This window comes from Stylophora pistillata, chromosome 7 (assembly GCF_964205215.1).
Source record: "Stylophora pistillata chromosome 7, jaStyPist1.2, whole genome shotgun sequence".
NCBI lineage: Eukaryota > Metazoa > Cnidaria > Anthozoa > Scleractinia > Pocilloporidae > Stylophora > Stylophora pistillata.
This window is the reverse complement of record NC_142525.1, coordinates 11,637,439-11,659,277: the sequence shown is the minus strand read 5'-3', so window position 1 is coordinate 11,659,277 and position 21,839 is coordinate 11,637,439. Positions and strand designations below refer to the sequence as shown.

The 21,839-nt window shown below is 42.3% G+C and overlaps 1 protein-coding gene and 4 pseudogenes across 1 annotated transcript; 1 reads left to right on the top strand and 4 right to left on the bottom strand.

Annotated features, from left to right (window-relative positions):
- The first annotated feature begins 8,986 nt into the window (after window positions 1-8,986).
- On the top strand, window positions 8,987-11,476 carry LOC148726624 (uncharacterized; annotated as a pseudogene).
- A 909-nt stretch (window positions 11,477-12,385) lies between these two features.
- Window positions 12,386-14,129, bottom strand: LOC148726623 (uncharacterized; annotated as a pseudogene).
- A 2,103-nt stretch (window positions 14,130-16,232) lies between these two features.
- Window positions 16,233-17,913, bottom strand: LOC111344227 (uncharacterized; annotated as a pseudogene).
- Window positions 17,914-17,927: 14 nt separating this feature from the next.
- Window positions 17,928-18,810, bottom strand: LOC148726622 (uncharacterized). Its single transcript, XM_088726340.1, has 2 exons — window positions 18,015-18,810; window positions 17,928-17,947 (listed from the first exon to the last, which is right to left on the bottom strand). Exons 1-2 carry the CDS (start codon window positions 18,808-18,810, stop codon window positions 17,928-17,930), a joined length of 816 nt encoding a protein of 271 aa, XP_088582466.1.
- Window positions 18,811-20,998: 2,188 nt separating this feature from the next.
- LOC148726621 (uncharacterized) lies at window positions 20,999-21,579 on the bottom strand (annotated as a pseudogene).
- Window positions 21,580-21,839: the final 260 nt, after the last annotated feature.

Sequence of the window (21,839 nt, the reverse complement as noted above, 5' to 3'; positions counted from 1 at the left end):
AATGTTAGATAACATGTTAAATTAAATGTTATTAGAGGTTCTGTCAATGTTTGTTTTCTCTATTGTTTACATGGAAGTTTACGGGTCGATACAAAGATATATTCCTGATGTTATTTTGCGGTAAGGTAAGCAGATATCTGCATGTAGTAATTTTAATAACTAGGCTAGTTATTACGTTTCCTAGCTCATTTCTGCTAATCTAAGATATTACCTCCTTGCTACTTATCTGCAAAAAATGCTGTTGGGCAATGAAAACAACCAATATACCCAAACTCTGCCAAAAAATGCAGTTTTCAGGAAGGAAAAGCTAAGAGAGACGTCAGAACAAAAGGTGGCAGCCATTGCAGAAACGTCATTTGACTTCGAATTCTCGCCTCGGAATACTAGGCTTCGTGACTTCGCCTGGGCAATAGTTAAATAAAAGCAAGTCGTCTAATTTCGCTGCAAGCGGCGACCTAGCGATAAAATCAGTGTTTGTAAACATCGTTTACTCCGCCATTTTAAATTCTCAGGTGGGTTACCGCTGTACACCCGTTCCCCGTTCGCCGTTCCCCGTTCCCGTTACTAGTTTTAGTAACATCCTCCAAGAAACATCGTTCTCTTAACATCATCCAACTAAAGTTCTCCTCCTTCCTCATCTCGATAGCCAAGAACTCCACCTTCTGAATTCCTGTGAAAAACGCCTGTTGTCCCCGCACGACATCTCAATGAACCTTACAGTTATAACCACTTTATTTAATTATCCCACGGCCTAAGAACTTGCACACAGTCATCCTTCTCTATTTTCTTTAATGCATTGACGAGGAAATCCACGGTAGAACCATCTTTTTGTCCTCACCGATAAAGCACGTTTTGAGTAGCCTCGTAGACATTCAATTTAAATCTCATCAGTGGCAAAGTCGAGGTACCCCACTAGTGTCACCCACTTTTGCCTGACATGGGTTTAACATATTAATTAATTTCCAAGCTCGATTGAACACATTTGTCGGAAGGTTTCAAACTAAAATGTAACCTTTGGTAAAGATATCAAAAATGTTATCTTCATGTTCCTAGTTTAACATAAAGTACTTTTTTGCGGGTCGAAACGGGAGGTCTGGGGAGAGGTCGCAAGTCCGCCGAGAGTTCAGCCTTCAGGGGGTGGTTGACATCACTCCGCGGGTCAGCGGTACACGTCTGCAGTTCAAGACGTTTATGTCTTCGGCTTGGTTTCATGTTTCCCCTTTTAACCAAACGCCTTGAGATCGTCATTTTTATGTAATCGATGGAGTCGTGACCGGAGTATAATTTAATTCTTGATGTTACTCAATGAAGCAGTTGTTACTCCTCCTTGGTAGAATGAGTCAAGAGTAACTCTTTGGGACTAACTACCCCGCCTCGGAGAATTGCAGTAGAGACCTCAAGATGCCACAAAATCGGTGTACGGGTAACCGGTAGCGCCATGTTTTTTTCATTTTGCGATGATTCATCGATCTTACCCTGGTAGACCCAACCGTTTTTCCGGGGTAGACATCAGTTCACCCGTGGAAGAATTACGAGTACGAGAGTACGAGAAGGACGAGCTACATGATGGAGAAACGAGTGATTTTTTAAGACGTTTTGATTTGTTTGACTCCTTGGAAACGTTATTGCAAGTCTGTTGGAATATTTTTGCCAAATTTGAAATTTTAATGGCAAAGAAAGCGCGTCAAACTGGATTGACTTTCGATCTCAAGTGTGAGGGTTAAACTCTGAAACGATATCAGTTTATGGCGGTAATTTGGGGGATTTCTGAGAATTTCTCCAACGGTTGTGTCTTCGAAAACCACTAGCATTGAAAAATATGGCATAGGAGTCAATACTGAAGTTGACAATCAAAGAAATTATTTGGTGATGTGCCTCGATCAAATGGCGGGTTTTGCGATAACAAGTGTGGTGCGCTCGCGCTTTCGAAGAAGAAGCATGTCATTGGCGTACTTTCTAAAGACAGAACACTCGTGAAGGAGAATTTTGGATACATTTGATAGACTTAATGAAACAGTTTAGATAACTTATTTCTGAAGAAAAAGAGCAAACCTTCCGCCGCGGCCGCCATCTTTGTAGGCAATCGTTACAAATTCCTGCGTGTTAACTCTTCGGGTATATCTTAATCAAATTAGCTACGCATATGAACATTTTACTTGTACGGGAACACTACCCGTACTTGTACACCGATTTCGGGTTATCTTAAGGTCTCTAGTGTTTAGTGGTAAAGGTGGAGTTCAACAGCAGGTAAACAGTAGCGAGCAGAGACAAAGCACTGGCCAAAACCAAAAAACTAAACTTAACAGTAAGAATTGAAAAAAAAAACAAACAAACAAACACAATAACAACGAAAAAAAAACATAAAAATACAGGTGGGAAGTAATGAAAAGATGCATAATAAAGGATAACCAGAAATAGAAAATAGAAAGACGTTCTGAAACTGAAAGAGACCATCGATGAGGCATACAGCGACTTGATCAAGGTTCATGATCCAGCGGCCCATTTAATGTGTAAAAAAAAGGTTTCATCATCAGAGTCATAATCGTGATAAGATTATCTGTGATTCTTCCGGAATAGTGTTGAATTATTGTATTTTGATCTTAAATCTTGCATGGCTATAACTTACTTTTGCAACAATTTTCATTGACGATCTTGCCTTTCTGCTTTTTAGTTGGAAAATGTCTTTCGATGGGTCTGCATTGTGGTGTCCACTCGTTCCTTACAAATTCTTAAGTTTCTCTCACACAGGATTACAGATTGTGCTAAAAAGTGACAGGTTTGGGATAGACAAAACCGTCTGAACTAGAAAAATAAAGAGCTTAAAATCTCCGGTTTAAAAATGTCACACTACACGTAATAGGAAATGGCACGCAGGTGTCACGCGCGCCACTGTTAGCTTTTCAATGATTACCTTGTATACAGATCAAACTCTCTCTCATTTACGACATACTTACTTTAAACGGTGCTAACGCTGACGCTTTGTAAGGGGCCTAAACTTCCCTGAGAGTTAGAATCTCGTTGATGTCTATTTGGTCTCGAGGAGTTAGTCATCTGTCTTCCCCGAAGTCCGTACTTCGGACTTAAGGGCTTTTAGTTGATCCAATACAGAATTCTTCAAATTAACATCAAGAATTACATGGCAGACAGTGAGAAAAAGTACTAATGAGATCTTGAGACTGATTGAGTTAAGAAATGCGTAATTTTGAATGTCTGTCGCATCATTTGCATTTTGCGGGATGCATTCCATGATCTGTTGCCTTCAGTCATACGGATGAGTGCTACTGATTCTTCTGTAAAAGATGATTGACGTATGATTGTCAATGATAGCGTGATATGACAAACTTCACCTCCACAACGCATTGCATCTAAATGAAAAATTCTGGATCGACGGACGTAAGCTTAAAGTCCCTATGACACTTATTTTTTTATTATTTTACATCAAAATATAATGACTCTAGAACATGTTTTAGCAACAGTAGCGGTATTTTACCGTTTTTTTTTTTTTTTTACTTTTTATCACGCTCTATAATCTGTAGATAAAATGTCTGGCCAAGCAAAGGGGACTGGGCTCCGTTACGTCACAGTAGTAGCCATGTGTTCTTATCGTGCAAACAAGTGGGCTTTGTGATTAGTAATTTCCCTGGCTATTTCGGTGATAGTTTCGTTTCATTATGTTTGATATTTCTTGTTGTTCTGACGAAAGTTTCTTCTCCGATGACTCGGACTTTAATTATATTCCGGAATACGTGGCGATTGAATCCGAAATTGCAACTCAAAGCGGTGAGCTGGAGGACAGGGAGGACAACATAGAAGAGTCAAATTCAAACGAGCCATTAGCGTATCGAAAAAAATAGAAAAGGGACAGAATGTTAAGAAGTCGTTTAAAAGGTCTCGAATCTACGGAAATTAAAGTAGTACGTTACATGCATTTTTTCCGACTTTAGTGACCGCAAGTTTAAGCTGGACACCGTCGTCTTCTCACGCCGGGTTCTCGAATCTTACATCCGGTAATATCGCTCTTATTTCTCTTATGTAAGACTTACAAAGTTTTGAAGCATACAACTTGCAATTTGTTTGATATGGTTGGACATAAACAAAAACATAAATTTTGTAATCAGCAAATCTTCTTAGATCTTTCGAGCGGAAATTCACAAACTGGAGTTGTTGTGGCAATTGATGCACCGAGTTCTTGATAAATTTTAAAAAAGGCCATTCTTGTTAAAAGAGCAAAGATTACACCGATTCTCTCAAAACGCCGGCTGTACTGGAGGATACGAGAGAGCCGATCGATTGAGAAATCCTTCCGCTTGAAATGTACCATATTTATTTTCATAAAAGCTGAGCGATTTTTGCACGAAAATACACTGAGAGCTAATCAAACGTTAACAAGACTGGGGGTTCGGCTTATGGCCTAGTATTTCTTTAAAAAAAATTCTTACGTAAATCGAATGTATCTTCGGCTAAAAGCCGCACGATCATCAACACATACAAATTACGAGTCTTACGAAAAACTATAGCCACCTAATTACGTTTAATAAAGATAATAATAATGATTATAATAATAATAATAATAATAATAATTATAATGGTTTATTACTACTCCATCTGTTGGCTCTCCTGTACTAATTCAAGATATATGAGATATATATATATTGGGGTGACCATATTGGTTCTCCTCCATCCTAGCATTAGCACTGCACTGATGAGGCCCAGAAGGCCGAAACAGTACTGTCTGCAGTTATATATATATATATATATATAAAAAGGGATCAAGAACTACTTGTTGCCAGTGTTATAAAATGTTTTCTGCATTTACTGTCGAATACTTTGGGTTCTGTACAATTTTTAATATCTTGAGGTAGACTGTTGAATAGCATCGCAGCAGAATGTTGTAGCGTTCCGGGAACAGTCGATCGTTCAAGGCGACGCTCACAAGATCTTAGAGCCCTTGCAGGTGCATCTTCGACCAGTTTGAGGCAGGTTGGCCAGCAGTTTTGATGTAAAGCCTTGCATATCCTCCTGGTTATGTGATAGTCTCGGCGATAACTAATGGGGAGCCATCCGAGTTTCGAAACATCCGACATATCCGCGTAGTGATTGTAAACAAAACCTGCCGCAGCGAGTTCGACACGTTGGAGTCTCTGCGTCAGGAACTTAGGAATGGGATGACAGACTATATCGTTGTAATCGATTAACGATAACGTAAGGCTCTCTGCTAGGGGGTTTCCTGACGTGAAAAGGGGCAAGATTTCTTGAGTTTCTTGATAATAGCAAGAGTATTGTAGCACTTTGATATTTTGGAAAGAATGTCATCGTTCCATTTCAAGTTTTCGTTGATTTCCGTGCCAAGTAATCGAGTGGTTTTGATTCGTTCTAATTTACCACCGTTTGTATGCAAGTTGATCGGGTATCCATCAACCTTATGCACACAGTTGTTGAGTCGAGAACAGCATCACTTTTGTCTTATTAGGATTTAAACTAAGATTGCTCCCACTTGACCAAGTCAAAAGCTGATCCAAGGCGTGTTGTAATTGGTCTTCACACTGCTAGATGTTTGCAGGTTTGCCGTGCGCGTAGATGGCTGTGTCGTCAGCGTACTGGTGTGAGGTTATGGATGCCTCCAAGCTATCTGAAAAGTCATTGACATAAAGATTGAAGATGACAGGCCCCAGTATGGAACCCTGGGGGGCGCCGAAGGCCACCTCAATGGTACTTGAAAGTTTGTCATCTATCTGAACAAACTGTTCTCTCTCAGTGAGATAGCTAGTGACCCTGAGGTTCGATTCGGAGAAACCAACCTTGTGTATCTTTTTTAACACAGTTTCATAGGAAACTGTGTCAAATGTCTTCGAGAAATCAGCCAAAATGGCCATGGTTACCTCGGAACGTTTCATTGAGTGTAAGATATTGTCCTTCATGGCAAGAAGAACAGTAGTGGTGCTGTGTCCTTTCCTGTACGCTCCAAGGGATTCTTTAAGAATACCATCGCGGCCAAAGGATAGAAATTTAGCCACTGACGTAATACAAGACACTCATATACTTTGGACAAGACAAGAAGGATCGAGATAGGGTGGAGGTCGCTGTTGGACTTGATCTCTTTGACTTTTGGAATTGCGCTAATTCTTCCTGTTTTCCGGGCGGATGGAAATGTTCAATTGTCAATGCAGTTGTTTAGTATGTGGGTTAACGACGGAGTAAGTTGTTCAGCAACTATCTTGAGGAACTTGACTGGAATACTATCTGGGCCACATGAACAGTCGTTTCTTAGTTTCTTTAGCTCCGAGAGAACTTCTTTGCAAGTGACATTACGAAGGTGAAATGAACTGCCTTTATCTTCTGGAGGAGAGTCTATCAGCTTCTATAGTTCGTCGGTTGGAATGGTAGATGCGCCGGTAACTCTTTCAGCAGTAGAGGCAACTGAAGAAAGAGTTTAGCTCTTCAGGTTGTACTTTAAGCGGTTGTGGGCTTGGGTGAAGGATTCTGTGTATAACTTGCCATATATCTTTAGGTTTAGAAGAAGACAGTTCATTTTGATAGAAATCGCGCTTAGTTTTCTTCATCTTGGACTTGAGTTTATTCCTCATATCTCCATGACGAGTCCAAGTGGCTTCATCTTTGCTTACACAGGCGGAGGTCTGGAGAGAGAGACAGTCTTTTTGAAGTTGTTGTATATCCAAGTCCTTCATCCAAGGCGCAGGAGGACGTGTGACTTTAGTCCGTTTTAAGGGCGCGTGGCGGTCAATGCATTCGCAGATAAGGTAGCTTAAAAGATCAACTTGCATGTAAGGATTGTCGGTTGAATACACGATACTTAGGGGCAGCTGTTCAAAGTCCTCAATAAAAGCGTCAGCGTTAAAGTTCTTTTCGTTCTGGATAAATTTATGCCTTGGGACGAATCTAGTGATGCGAACGTTAATACAAACGTAAGGTGCGTCATGATCACTGATCTTAAGAGAAGAAATAAAATTAGTTTGAGTTACCTGGTTTAAGTATATTCGTGATTATATGGTCGATGAGAGTTGATGAGTGTTGAGTAGTACGTGTTGGCTTCGATACCAACTGGTGCAGACTCTTGGTTTTAAGAATATCACTATGCTTCATAGTTGCAGGGATACCAGGTCACTGGAGGTCGATATTTCAATCGCCATTCGGGAGAAGTGCGCCGTCCCAATGAATTGCTAAATACATCACTTAACAGAGATTTAAATGTTACTATTCAATCGCTGTAAGGTACCATGGATTATGATCGGTAGATGCTTCCCAGGAGGAGTCTACTGTGCTTGTTGCGACCTGGGATCTCCAGCCACAAGTGTTCTAGGGTGGAATATCTTTTTTCATTATCTGATCGCCTTTTAAACTTGATGGAATCCTTAATATACACTCCTACACCGCCGCCCCTCTTTTTGTCTCTGCAATCTGGAATTGCAACGTATTGAAGTAACGGATGGTTCTCCTTCAACCAAGTTTCGCTCGTAGTAATGACTTCGAACTTAAAACGATCGACGGCTAGCAGCAAGTTATCAGAGGTGGAAATCGCCTCTCAAACTTTCTTGACGTGATTTTAATGAACAATGATCACCGCATCACTGACTCCGTTGTTGTTCCTGTTTCACTGAGTGATCGCTACCTCGTATATTGTGTTTTAAAAGCAGGTATAATTAAGGCACCACCAAAAACAATTGAATACCGCTCGTATAAAAACTTTGATGAGAACACCTTCCCAGCGGACTTGAATAGCGTCCCATGGCATGTTATTGAAAGCGAGGAAGACATCGACGACGCTGTGTTTATTTGGAATCAATTGTTCTCTGAAATAGCTGACCTGCATGCGCCTGTAAAAAGGCGAATAATACGAGGTGTTCCGCTCCCGTGGTTGAATGATAAAATCAACGGGGTGACGAAGGATCGTGATTTTCACCATCATAAAAATGTGAAAACCAATTCTGTTTATCACTGGGCTTGCTATAGGAAGCTAAGAAATAGGGTCAATCGCGAAGTCAAGGCAGCAAAATCCAGGTACTACTGTGACTTGATTCTAGAGGCAAAAGGAGATTCAGGGAAGATCTGGAAGGCGGTGAATGAGGTGTCTTCTCGCAAGACTAAATCCTCGAGCCCACAATTTATCATAGCTGATGGTGTTGAACACACCACTACAGCCTCTATTGTATCCGCGCTCAACTATTATTTCGGTTCCATTGGCAGAAGTCTTGCAAATAAAATATCAGCTGCTGTTATGTTCCCAGTCAGATCGGCCTCAAAACTACAGTATATCTCGCTTTACGAAGTTGATGAGGAAACAGTACTCAAGCATCTGCTTTCTCTCAAGACAAATAAAGCTATTGGCTTGGACAACATCAGTGCGAGACTCTTAAAGTGTGGCGCGCGTGTTATTAGTCCCTTGATAACCAAGTTACTGAGTCTCTCTATTCGCACTGGCAATTTTCCTGAAATATGGAAAGGCTCGAAAGTGGCTGCACTTTTCAAAACTGGAGATAGGACAGATGCATCAAATTATCGCCCAATTTCTATTCTGCCAACGATAAGTAAAGTACTGGAAAAAGTTGTCGACTTCCAATTCTATGACTTTCTAAATTCAAATAACCTCATTTCAAACAAACAATTTGGCTTCCGTTCCAAACTGTTTACAACATCAGCTCTCACCAGCACGCTACAGTGGTTCAAGTCCTGCCTGAGTCATCGTAAACAGCGGACTGCCTGCAGTGATGCTATGTCTGACCCTCTCCCGATGACCTTTGGGGTGCCACAGGGGAGTATTGTAGGACCGCTTCTTTTCTTGGTTTATATTAATGACCTGACTCTGGCTATAAAGAATTGCAAGGTGACTTTGTATGCTGATGATCCGGTCCTGTACTACTTTGCTAAGGAGCCACATCTGTTGGAAGAGGCACTGAATGATGGTCTCTTGCAAGTTGCCCAGTGGCTACATGGAAATAAGCTTACTTTGAATCTTACTAAGACGAAATCCATGATTATAGGTTGAAATAGGAAACTTGTTGGCATTTCCTCTTTCTCATTATCTATTTTTCATACTGATGTAAATTCTGTAACTAGTTTTAAATATTTGGGAGTTAGGTTGTCCTCAACTTTTACATGGTCCGACCACGTTGAGTATATTTCATGTAAGGTTAATAAGAACCCTGGTCTTTTACGTAGGATTAAGTATTATTTACCTTATAATGCCCGGTTACTTTTTTTACAATAGCTTAGTGCTGCCTATTTTTGATTATGCTGATTTAGTCTGGGGTGACAAAGACAATGTCACACTAACGAAGGAATTGCAAATTCTGCAAAACAAAGCAGCTAAGTTGATATTAGATAGATCACTTCACTCCTCATCCACTGATGCATTAACAGTCTTGAGATGGCTGAATCTTGAAGAACGTAGGAAATGTCATCGATGTATATATGCATACAAGTGTATTAATGGCGAAATTAATCATTCTTTGGACATTGTAAGAAAGAATTATATGCACTCATACAGTACGCGCAATAACGATACTATAAAGCTCCCCAGAGTCAAATACAATTGGTGAAAACATCGTTCGCGGTATCACTGTTTCAAGGACTTTAATGAGTTAGAGAGAACTGTAAGAAACTCAGTAAGTTTGCCAATTTTTAAAAAGTGTCTTTTTTCTTCTTTTTATGATTAAGTATTCTATTAATTAATTTTTGCAGTGTATATGTTGTAATCACTTTTATATTTCGATTTTAGCTAACATTTCTATATTTTAATTGTATTTTTATATAAAACACATCTATTATTTAGGACCTCTATGTAAACCATTATTGTGATGGAGCTTCCTAATAAAAGATTGTTATCATTATTATCATGCTTTGGGTGCTAATGTGCAGGACAGTTGTTTGCTATTTTGCTTCAAGGCTTCTAAATGCAGGTGTTCAGCAAAGGCTGTGTCAGCTTCGTCACGGGGTGACACAGAGGTGTGCCAGATATCCCGGCCGTAGAAAGGCATTACTGAAATGAGACATTTTGGACATGTCCACTCTTCAGCCCGAGTGGATTTGATGTAATTAATGTTAGTATTTCCTATTTAAATTCACGACTCATACACAAGAGTGGGTGTGCAGTTCCAACTAGGAGCCCGAGTATTTAATGCCGTCCGACAAAGTTACACAGAGTAGTAAACAACTAGTCATCACCTCTCGGGCCAAAACGTTTAGTGTGCCGCCGCCTGATACGAAAACCCAAAAACCCAATGGGAAAAATGAGAACGTATTCTCCATCCAAATGCAGGCGCACCGACCTCTGGGAGCCAGAGGTAAATCAGTTTAATTACATGCAAGTTCAAATTTAACATAAAACTAGAAAAGTTCGAGAGCTGAGATGAATACATTGCAAATGTCAAACCTTAAATACACCATACAACAAAAGACTCAATAGCCCATTTCCTAAGTACCTTTAGCCTCTTTTTCGAAGCGAGTCCTGGTGCTCATCTTTTCGTATGGTAATAAGTTTTCATTCACATGCAAATTAAGCTCATTTTCATAGGTATGGTTGAGCACCAGGCCTCGTTTTGAAAAACAGGCCAAACGTAATTCGGAAATGGCCTATTAACGCCATAGCAGCCCACGTGCTAACATACCAATGGGAAAATATTTACATTCTTTGTCACTGCCACATACAGTTTAGTTCCAGAGAATGTAAATAAATTTCCTACTTAAATTCGCGACTCATACACAAGAGTGGGTGTGCAGCTCGAACTAGGAGCTGCAGAGAATACAAAGAATGGGAGTTATAGGCCTAAGGAAATAGAAACCGTTAAACGGCTTTGTAGCGAGTCTGCAACATAACAATCTTTAGCGTTTTCCGAACGCCATCTACCGTCTCTTAAACATTCTGTCAGAAATACCGCCGTTAGCAGCGGAAGACGCACCGCCACTTCTAAAGCTGTGCCAGCAAAAGGATGTACGATCTAGGCCTACGTCAGCTAGCTTTTTCGACAAAATCTCACGACATCTGGCGTATGAAATCCTGGATCCGGCGGCAGGGACAAATTGGTTTCCGGATTTAGTCTGTATGTTCCCAAACAGGAAGTCATCGCCGCCATTAAGAGAAGAGGGGAGAACGAGCTTAGCTTGGGACAAGTATTTGACAAGGTTAGCCCAGGGACAGAGGCTAGTACTGGTTTTGAAAATTGGTATGACGGCACCCTCACGATACTGATCGGTCTTGCTACTTTCAATAAATAGTTCAAAGTATGTTGGATGTGGAATTACGTCCTTGAGTCATGTTTGAAAGCTCATCAAACTTCAAGAGCCCTACGTAAGCGAGGAGTGCCATGGCCATAAATCTTGTATCGACCAAAAAGCCATCCAGGCTCTGGAAGAACTGAAGGAGGATTTGTGTAGTCATGGGGGACTTCTTGGATTTCTGATGCCACAATCTCCGTCGGGCAGATTCCAAAACTTTCTGTGGAAGCGTGTGGCTCCTTGGTGACTGGAAACCAGCAAGATCATGTGCCCACTGGATGCTATACAAGGCCGTCTGGACCGGAGCTGGAGAAGTAGAGGCTTGAAGGACACTGAATAAATACAAAAACACGAAAGCCGGGAATGCTGTGAAGACGCTGATTTCAGGGAACCTAGAGGCCCAAGAACACCAGCGTTTAAACGCAAGGATACGTAGCAGTTGTACTATCTCTGGAGCCAAGGACCACTTGGGGTAACTTGTTTGTTAAAAAACGCAAAAAAAGATCTTGAATGTGGGTAAGCTCGAACCACATGGGACTGGAAAAAACGTCTAGGAAGAAAAAAACGGAAAAAGAAGGAACAGTAGCCAGAAAATTGGTTGGGGGCCCACGGAAAAAGTGAAATACTAGAAACGATCCTACGGATTAGAACCGAGTCAAAAAACGGTAGGAATAGTATGAAAACCACACAAGGCATGCAGACACGGATATTACAAACATGAACGGCCGCTAAACGTGCACAAGTGCACGAAACGAGAAGAACACACAGCCACCGAGGCACGCAAAAATATAAAACAGGACTACTAATAGCACCGCCAACGAGGCGCGCACAAGTCTCCTAGACTAATAAGCATAGGTAGCCACGGAGGCAATCACTAGTCACCGAGACTAGAGGCACGCATGGCCACCGAGGCCGACAGTAGACACCGAAACTACAAACATACTGAGCTACGAGATAGAGCCTACCTACGCGAGGTCAAGAAAACACCGTCAATGGGAAAAAATTCTCCAATGAGAAACTGTAGAGATGAAGAAAAAGGAACACAAGTTACAGCAATAATAATATAATTTAGTCGGACATATAACGAGGTGAAGATAAGAGGTGCAAAACTACAATGGCGTGAAAATGAATAACAAATCAGGGAAATAATCGTAAGCTAAAAATCGGATAAACGAAATGCTAGTACATAAGACTTGAACTTAGACCCATCAAAAATGGATTTGGAGGAGCCCCTAACAAAAATCCCTGCAACGTCAGTGAAAGTAATGATGCCCTTGACAAGGGAATGGTAAGGAGACTCGATCCCGAAGAGCATGGGCCAGAACGGGGACGAAACCCATTGGGGTACGATAAGAGTACCCGCAGCTTTGCAATGCGCAAGATGCCTGATAACCCGAGGAATAAGGGACACTGGGGGTAGTAGCCAATTATTCTCCCCAACCCAGTCGTAGCAAAAAGCGTCGACACCTTTAAAACCAGGGTTCCAATAGTGTGAATAGAACCTAGTAAGCTTAAAATTGTGGGAATTGGCAAACTGATCCACAGAGTGAGGGCCCCAAATACCATCCACATGGCTGAAACAGTGAAGGGAAACTCCCCAATCATCGCGGTCAATAAATCTGCTAATGGCATCCGCTCGCTCGTTAAGAGATCTAGGGACCCAGTCTACTTGCAAATCATAGTGTTCCCGAGAGCTAATCTAAAGATGGACAGGGCGAGTTCGTGGAGATCCGGCTTCATACTACCATTAGAAATAATGGAAGGGATGTTACAATCATTCGTAAACCACTGGACAGCACAACCGGCTAAAGATATGGAGCAACTAGAGAGGCAAATGTAGACCGCTTGCAGCTCACGCCAGGAAGAACTGCGGCCCGCCTCTGAAGGGAGCCATGGAAGGTGGCAAATGAGGCCATCGTGCCCTTTAATGACCTCCCCCCAGCCCCTAAATCACTTCAGTTCCTCTCCAACGGAGGGGGCCAAAGGAAATTTGACATCTCAACCCGATCGAAGAGCAATAGTCATATTAAGGAATTTAGTCATAAGGTTGGTGACATTTCCCACCGCCAGGTTGAAAGAACTTATTCCACCGGCAACAGCAGAAAGCTCTCTAGCGGTAGAATGACTAGTTTCCAAAATCGAAAGAATGTCGGACAAAGCCCGCTTAATTTTCTTCCCTCGAACAAAGAGTAAGCCCTGAAACAGATCAATAGTAAACCCCAACCAATCAATGACAAGGGTGGGGACCCAAAGAGATTTCTCCGAATTGGGAACAAAGCAAGAGTGAACTACATCCCTCTTTACTTTCTCGCTACTAACCGAGGCAGCCTGATATTAAGAAGCCTCTCCTAACCCGTCGTCGAGATACACAACGATATGGATGCCCTGTCGATCTCCTCCAGTGGGAAACGGGAGGTCTAAATATCTTAATAAAGATATAAGGGGCTGAAGAAAGGCTAAGGGGAAGGACTCGGAAGCAAAAATATCTAACATTACCCTTGCAATACCAGGAAAACCCCAAAAAACACTGGTGAGGAGAGAAAATCCCAACATGATGATAACCACTCTTAATATCAAATGAAAACATGAAATGACCTGCATCCAGAAAATTCAAAGCGACCTTAACGTCTTCAAACTTAACTCTCTGCTTCCACAGGTGCTTGTTAATAAGCCGCAAATCTAAGATTAAACGCTTCTTGCATGAGGACTGCACAGATACAGATAAAGGATTCACATTTTGCGGTATCGCGTCAGTTTCAAAAACACGATTGGTGAGTGGCAATTCAGATATTGCTTCTTCGACGAAACCCGCATTGGCTAAGGCAGACTTATTGTTATCTGAGAAGCTAACAGTGGGCATGGAGTAAAAAGGAGTACGATAGCCTGTATCTATGACATCTAAAATACTAAAATATTCGGACTGGTTCCAATAGATTTCCAAAACTGAATGTGGGTCTACCCGCCACAATAATAAGTCTACCCGCCACAATAATATTAGAGCTTAAACCCTGCTCATATTCATAGAAGTCATGATTTAAATCTAAGTATTCAGGAGAAAGAATTAGAGACTTATCTCTGTTCGGTAAAAGCATGGGACTTTCCGCGTCCATTAAATTCGCTTGCTGGACTGGCTAGCTGTGGGCTGAACACCACGAAAAGGACACTGACTTAGAAAATGGCCAAACATCCCACAAGCAAAACAGGATCCTCGCAGGGCGGATGAGCTTCTAGGCCAGGTAGTAGTGGAGGTATTCTGCGAGGCGGTGGCGGAAAATGTTGGAGTTTGGAGAAAAGGGCCATGAGAATGGAAAACCGTAGGACTGTTGAAGGAAACGGACAAAATCGGTAGATATGGGGACCGCGGGGATGTAAAAGCTGTTTTTCTCTGCGATTGAGTTCCACGGCGCTTCTGATATGTTCTTGCCTCGGCCTGTCTTATGCGTTTGTCGTCGTCGCTGTTATAGGCAAGGTCTCTGTGCTCGTATTCATCAACCACTTCCCAATCTTCTTTGGAGGAGTCGGCGATTAAGATAGGCTTATTCCTGTGAGCGAGCTTTTTCTCACCTTCTTTAAGTTCTTCAAGGGCCTTTTCAACTTGTGGTGGCGTAGATTGGAGGAATGAGGAGGCAGACTGAACGTGATTGAGGACTTGAGTATTCACCTCAAACTGCTTCTCGTTGCTTTTCTTTTTAAATTCCGGTGCTGATGAAGGGGTGGACTTGAGTCTTTTTATCGCTGATTCGTGCTCCTTAGACAATTCTCTTTTGAGGGATGCAAAACCATCGCGAAGCTCCTCCTTTAAATCGGATACGGTTTTGGCGAGATCAATTTCAGGATCGGACGGCATTTTAACATAAAATTAGAAAAATTCGAGAGCTGAGATGAAACATCACAAATGTCAAACCTTTAATACACCATACAACAAAAGACTCAATTAACGCCCTAGCGGCCCACGTGCTAACAAAAAAATAGGAAAATATGTACATTCTTTGTCACTGCCACTTACAGTTTAGTTCCGCCGAATGATAATACATTTCCAACGCACCGGACGTGAGTTTGATCTTTGCACACGACACAAAATAAGCGTTTCTCATTACACCGGTCGCCTCTCAGACACTGCAGGCAGACTGGGGCTGGGGTTCTTGTTGACTGTTTACTTGACTTTTTGCGTGTTTCTTGACCAGGATTCTCTAATGAAACAGGCCCAGAATTCAAGTGACACTCATTTACATGTCATTGAATAAGAATAGCCTGTATTGTGAAGAACGAAGCAAACGCAATAGAGTCTATTCTTATTCAATGACATGTAAATGAGTGGCAGGGTATTCTGCAGTTACTCCCGGGGCGATATCGCTGGCACGTAATAACAGCTGAAATGTGGGGGAACAAATTAGGTAGTATGGCATACGAGAGTTTGTCCTCCGTGATTTGATTCGATGGCAAATGCCAAAAGCTTTCCAATTAACGCAAACTACTCCTTCGTGACAAGCGAATAAATAGATCCGAGCAGGTGTAACAATGAAGCTTTCATTAGCCTCCTTCCCAAATGAAGCGTGAGAGAATAGGTTTGTGTAGCTATTGAGACCAGCGACAAAGAGGCCCCCCTTGGCATCATTCACGAGTAAATCGCGCGCGAAAGGGTAGATCTGTGTTGCTGTGGAGACCAAGATTTAACCAAACATAATTATTGCAGTATACACTTCTGAATGCTTCAGATTAGAAATAAAATTGATATAGGGCGCCAAAGGCGTAGCCTATTCAATTGTCACTACTACATAAATAAAAGCTAAACTTTAAAAAAAATTTCCTAAAAGGAAACTAATGTTCTATCAACCTTTTAAAACTGTGCTTGAACCTAGCGTCGTTTAAGGAACTTAGTCCGATAGGTCCTTAAAAGTACAGACACAAATAAACCTAAAGGCTCTGAAATAGTATACCCATAGACCCTAAAATGGAGATAAAAGTTTAAAACCTATACTGAAATCTAACGTCGTTGGAAGAACTTAGTCCGATAGGACCTTGAAAGTCCTAGAAATGTTAAGGGAGCGAGAGACTACAACTTTCTGCATGTTCCCTAGCACTGAATTGACACCGGCCTCTTCCAATCAGTTGGCGTATGCTTTCCTTGACCCTTCGCGAGCTCCCTCCAAGTGCGTCTATTATGATGTTATGCTGTTCAATCTTGTACACTGGGTATCTCCTTCTTAATTCGTACCGCAGCGGGGCGTACTTGTTCGTCTTCTCTGAACATTTGATCTCTCTATTACTGACCCAGGGACAGCTCATTTGAAGTAACACTACTTTCTTCCTCTCCTTGTCTATAGCCATACAGTCTATTCTGTTCGTGTTTCTCACCTCCGCGTGTTCCGCATATAGTGGAATGTCTCAGAGTGCCTTTCCTCTCTTGTTCTCGTAAAGTGGCTACGGCGTGTTCTGAGAGTACCACGGTGGTACTGTTTTCACTAAGTCTAGGTCTTTCAAGAGTTCGTAGAAAATTACCTTAAGCGCTGCATTATGCCAGGTCATGTATTTAGACTGGGCTAGCGCTCCACAACCTTCCAGCACGTATGCTTGCATTTCAGCGGCCTTACCACGCATGCGGCACTTCACATCATCACTTGTGTGAGTCCCTGTCTTTTTCTGTTGGTAGACTTTCGTTGGTAGGAGTTGCTGGTTTAGTTCCTGCAGTCCCGCTATGGTGTGAGTCGGAGCAGTCGTCCACTCGCTCATCCGTGAAAAGCATTCAACTTCTTGATCCTCCCACCTCTCACTTAACAATTTTCCTTGCCATCCCTCTGCTTTTAGTTCCTCAACATCCCATTCCTTGGCAGCAGTCTTCAACCACATCCCAATCTTCTTCACAGGTACTTCCAAATCGTTCGTTATATCAGATATGTGATCAATGGTTGGGGATGCACCAGAGATAGATTGAGCCCAAACTCAGATGAATATTTCTTGGCATCCTTCACCATTGATCTCCGGCCCATCTCCTCTGATCTCTCCTTAAACCACCTTACTACCTCCATAGCGGATCTTTATTAGTATAGTCTTACTTCATCCTTAACCTTAGCTTGCTTGTACTCTCGTTCAACACTCCTCAGCCCACGGCCCCCAAGCCCCCTCGGTAGATATTCTAGGGCTGTGGACCCAAGAGCGTGCCTGCCCCCATTCTCAACGATAACCTTTCTTGCTTCTCTGTCCAGCCTCTTGAGTTCTGCTATAGGCAAGCACTGAGTGGGCATCAAGTAACTTAACACCGGCATAGCAGACTGATTTGAAGCCTGCACCTTGTTCTAGTCCATATCAACGAAAGACGTTGTAAGTAAGCCTTGCCTGCGATCTCGAGACTGAGTTGAGATTATCATCCTGTTTAGTGCTTTCCAAAACTCCGAGAAACTTGTAATGAGACCCCTCACCCAAACTCTTGATAACCTCCCTCTCGCTGTCCCCCACACTCACTGGCTTCTCTGACTCCCATGTACCTCTTTTCACGTGGGTCTCTGAGCACTTTCTTTTGTTCCACTCAAGTCCTATGTCCTCCATCGCTCCTCTCACAGCAACCACAACCTTTCTTAGCTTCTTTCTTGACGCTGCAAAGATCTTTAAATCATCTATATACAAAAGATGAATTACCACCTGTCCGATCGGCTTAGATAATCTGTAGCCTTCAGTCGCTTTCAACATCCACGAGACCGAGTTCATGCATAGCGTGAAGAGCCTGAGGCAAAGGGCGTCATCCTGTGGAAGTCCCTTCCTATAGGTTATCACCTCCAATGTTTCCATACCTTGGGCTGTGCGCACCAATATTCTGGTGTTCCAGCTGGCACTAAGCTTGTGAATGATCTTGCAAAGCCATGTTGGGAACCTATGTATCGTAAACATCTCCCTTAACCATCTATGGTCCACACTGTGATAGGCTTTCCGTACGTCCACCCATGCCATGCTCACGTTGCGCTTCCCACGCTGACCAACCATTCTCTCGATCAACAAGTTATCACCAGTTCCGCTACATCCTTCCTTCGCTCCACGTTCATCTCTCTGCATTAGACCGTACTTCTTGAGGTGCTCATCTACGGGTCCCAGGAGACAGGACGTGTACCACTTGTATATTGTGTTCAAGCTCATTATTGGTCTGGTGTTATGACTAGAAAACACGCCTGGTTCGGGAATCAGCGAAGTTTTCTGCTGGGTAAACCAAAATGGGACGTCATACTCACCCCTTCCGATCTCCCGGAAAGACAGAGTAACACCCTCATGTAAAATTTCCGCCCGTTTCCACCAATAGTTCGCAATCCTATCGGGTCCTGGAGCACTCCAATTCCCTTTCTTAGCAATTACTTTCTTAACTTGGTCACATTCAATATCACAGTTTCTCCTATATGTCTCTGGTACACACGCTGTGATTGACTGTCTGACCTTTTTCAACCACTCTGCCGACTTCTTCCCAGTCCCCTCGCTCTCCCACAGTGTCTTCCAGTAACTCACTGCTTGTTCGATGTTCTCGAAAACTCCTCCCCCGCTATGGGTCTCTCGCCTTGCTTCGTACTTCAGTCTCTCTTTATTCGCCTGCTCGCTCGCCATTTCCCTCAAACTCGAATACACCCGCCGTGGGTCTTGCTGGAACATTTTGCTTATCTTCCTAGCTTCTTCAGTTTTCTTTTCCCGCGCATACGCTCTCTTCAGCTTCCTTAACCTTGACTTTCCTTTTTCCATTAAGTTCACTAATTCGTCAACCGATAGCACCTTGCAATCTTGCAACAACAACTTTCGACTCCTTCTCCCTTTTCTTGTGACCCTGCCATTCTCCTTAACCCTATCCAACTCGACAGCTATCGACAGCTTTCTCCTTATTTCCTTAACCTGTTCCTCTAACACATACTTGTCTTTCTCTGCCATTCGCTTATTCCCAGCACATTTCCTCTTCCATCCTTTGTTGAGTAAGAATGCTACTACAACTGCATACAATATGCAATCAACAACCCATAGGTATCGAAACGGGTCGTTGCGCGGGCTCCCTGTGCTCTTGCTACTGAGAAGTTTACCGCAAGCATAATTAATATTTTGAAAATCAGCACACGTTGGTTGTTGTTTTATTCTGGTGTCGATTAGTCTATTTGAAAAATCTCCGGGGACCGCTACAACAAGATCGTACAGTGGACTCGTGAGGTCAATTGACTCGTTCGCCTCTTGGGACTGAATGTCGGTAGACGTCTGTAAATCCAACTGAGTTGGCTGTTCGCACTGTGAATTAGTTATCTCGCTACCAGAAATAAACTGATTCTCGTTGCCAATATTCATTTCATTGCTTTCCCGTTCGTCTGTTTCTCTCCGTCCCACATTATTCCTGATAACATCCATTACATCGCCAAAGATCCTTCCAGATATGCAGCCTGGTTTCGCAGATTTAGATTAGACTTTCAAAACGGCGTAACCCATCTCATCCCATAGTTCCTACATGAGTTGCATATAGCCTTTCGCCTTTCCGTCGGACTTAATTAAGCGGCGGGTCGTTCGAAGCTACCTTTTCCTTCGCTTTAAACTTGCATTTGTTTAAATCCATGTTCATTGCGTCTGTCCATTTTAGCCATAATAATAATAATAATATTATTATTATTATTATTATTATTATTATATTTTAAGTTCACCATTCGTCTCAGTTAACAACTCGCGTTGACCTCTTTACAATATTTCATCAAAAGGTTTGGTCTCGGCTTATAGGGAAATGTTTGCAGTTCTGAACATGTGCGCGAATTCGAAGTCGGTGTCCACTTAAGGTGGCTCTATATAGTATTTTACAAGGCTTTGGGTATTACATATGCATGAATAATTCAGTCTCCCTTGGCAAATTTTTATCTCACAGCACTCGATAGAAGATCAGTAATGAAAGCCTACAGCCTTAGACTATATATGGAAGACCCTTTCAGAACCTTAAAGTTGTTGCTATGGCAACTATTGATAGAAATGCTTGGCTTGTTTTTTTTACCTACCTGACGTCTAGATGGTGTTTCTCGGTTTCTACGCGGTAAATTTTCTTTGTTTTTGGAGAAACAAAGTTAACATTCAAGGAGTTTCAACTGCTAAAGCCACAAGAAAATCTGTACATAATTTTCGGAGTAATTCGCAATTTTCATTTTTGACGCGTATTACATTTATACATGTATAAAATTCGATGATTTTTTTGTAAGAGCTAGAACAAGAAAAATCCCATCTATGTACCAATTTTCAAAAAAATTCACCGTCTGGAACGCGCCCAATATGCGCCTTTACATCACTCTAAAACCCTCGTTTTTCGTGACGTCATCAAAACAGAAATTCTTCAAGTTACCGTAATGCACATGCTCTCGTCGCTCTTTCTTCAGCACGTGCTAGCTGAAAATTAGCCGAGAAATAGACGCTTACTTTTCCCCACCACAGCGAAAAGTATACCTGCGTGTGGAAAAACATATGGAAATGCGTGTTAACTTGTAGTTTCCTCCGCTGCTTTGAAGTGTTCAACGATCTTGGCTAAAATACGGGTTGTTTTTGTTACTCGCGGGGCTTTGCAAATTGTTGAAGATGGAGGGAGAGACAATACGCCAACAAGCCCTTTTGCTCCGAACTTCTCGAAAACATTTTTGAGATCTCGGTATGAAATGCCACTTCCGGCTATTTTTTCAGCAATTTGTTGCTTGATGGGAAATTCTGCGTTTGTTGGATGATAAAGAGTTCCTCGGAACGTCTGCAGGAGTTCATAGCGACGATCAAGGTATTTCATGTCGACTTAAGAAAGCACTTTTCTTAAAACTTTTAGGTGAATTGCTAGGTGCCACACATAGTGAAAACAAAATTTTAACTACACCTGACTTAAACGGGTTTCTCTTTTTTTCGGTGGCGACCAATCTTCTACCATCCCATTAAAATCTAATTTCCTCTTTGCCCTCCACTCCTTTATCCCACGAGTCCTGTCCTCCACGTTTCCACTTCGAGTGGGTTTCTTATGTGAAAACCGACCCTTTTCGTCACGCATTGGTGGTTGTTTTTCCTGTGTCAGTTGCACCTCTGCAGACACTCCAGCCGTTTTCAGTGTATCATCACCCATGGAGCTCAAAGCGAAGCCTCCAACCATAAAAAGTGCACCGTGACCACTCTGCGACTTCCTTCGCGTTCGATCACGACCGTCTACCCTCTCTGATATCGGCGCAATAAATGCTGCGAATTTACTCCTCAGTTTAACCACGTCAAGAGAAGACGAAAGAAGTGTATCTTCAAGCACTTTTTTAGGAGTTTGTAAGTGGAACGCGACTCGCGATAAAAGTCTCGCCGCCATGTTTATTTTTGTTTTTCTTTTAAATACTCGCGCGCTCGCGACATTCGTACCCATGCTTCGCGCGCCGAAAAACTATATAGAGCCACCTTAAGGCTTATTTCTCTTAAAAATCAAACAGCTTCTGAAAGCTAAAAGTTTAGGGTCTCGGCTAATAGCCAGGATCGGCTTATAAGCAAATAACTACGGAATTGAACCTATGCGTGAATTCGGAGTCGGTGTCCAGTTAGCACACTCCGCTCACAGACTGAATCCACCTCTTTCGCCTTTTTCATAGCTGGCCTTTGATCGCCCTCGAGAGGAATCT

Excerpts from the sequence above, each read along its gene's own strand:
- LOC148726622 (XM_088726340.1), bottom strand. The coding sequence starts at position 18,810 with ATGGCGAGCGAGCAGGCGAATAAAGAGAGACTGAAGTACGAAGCAAGG. Across the intron at positions 17,948-18,014 it reads ATTGGTGCGCACAGCCCAAG|GCTCTTCACGCTATGCATGA; the intron begins GTATGGAAACAT and ends CCTTTGCCTCAG.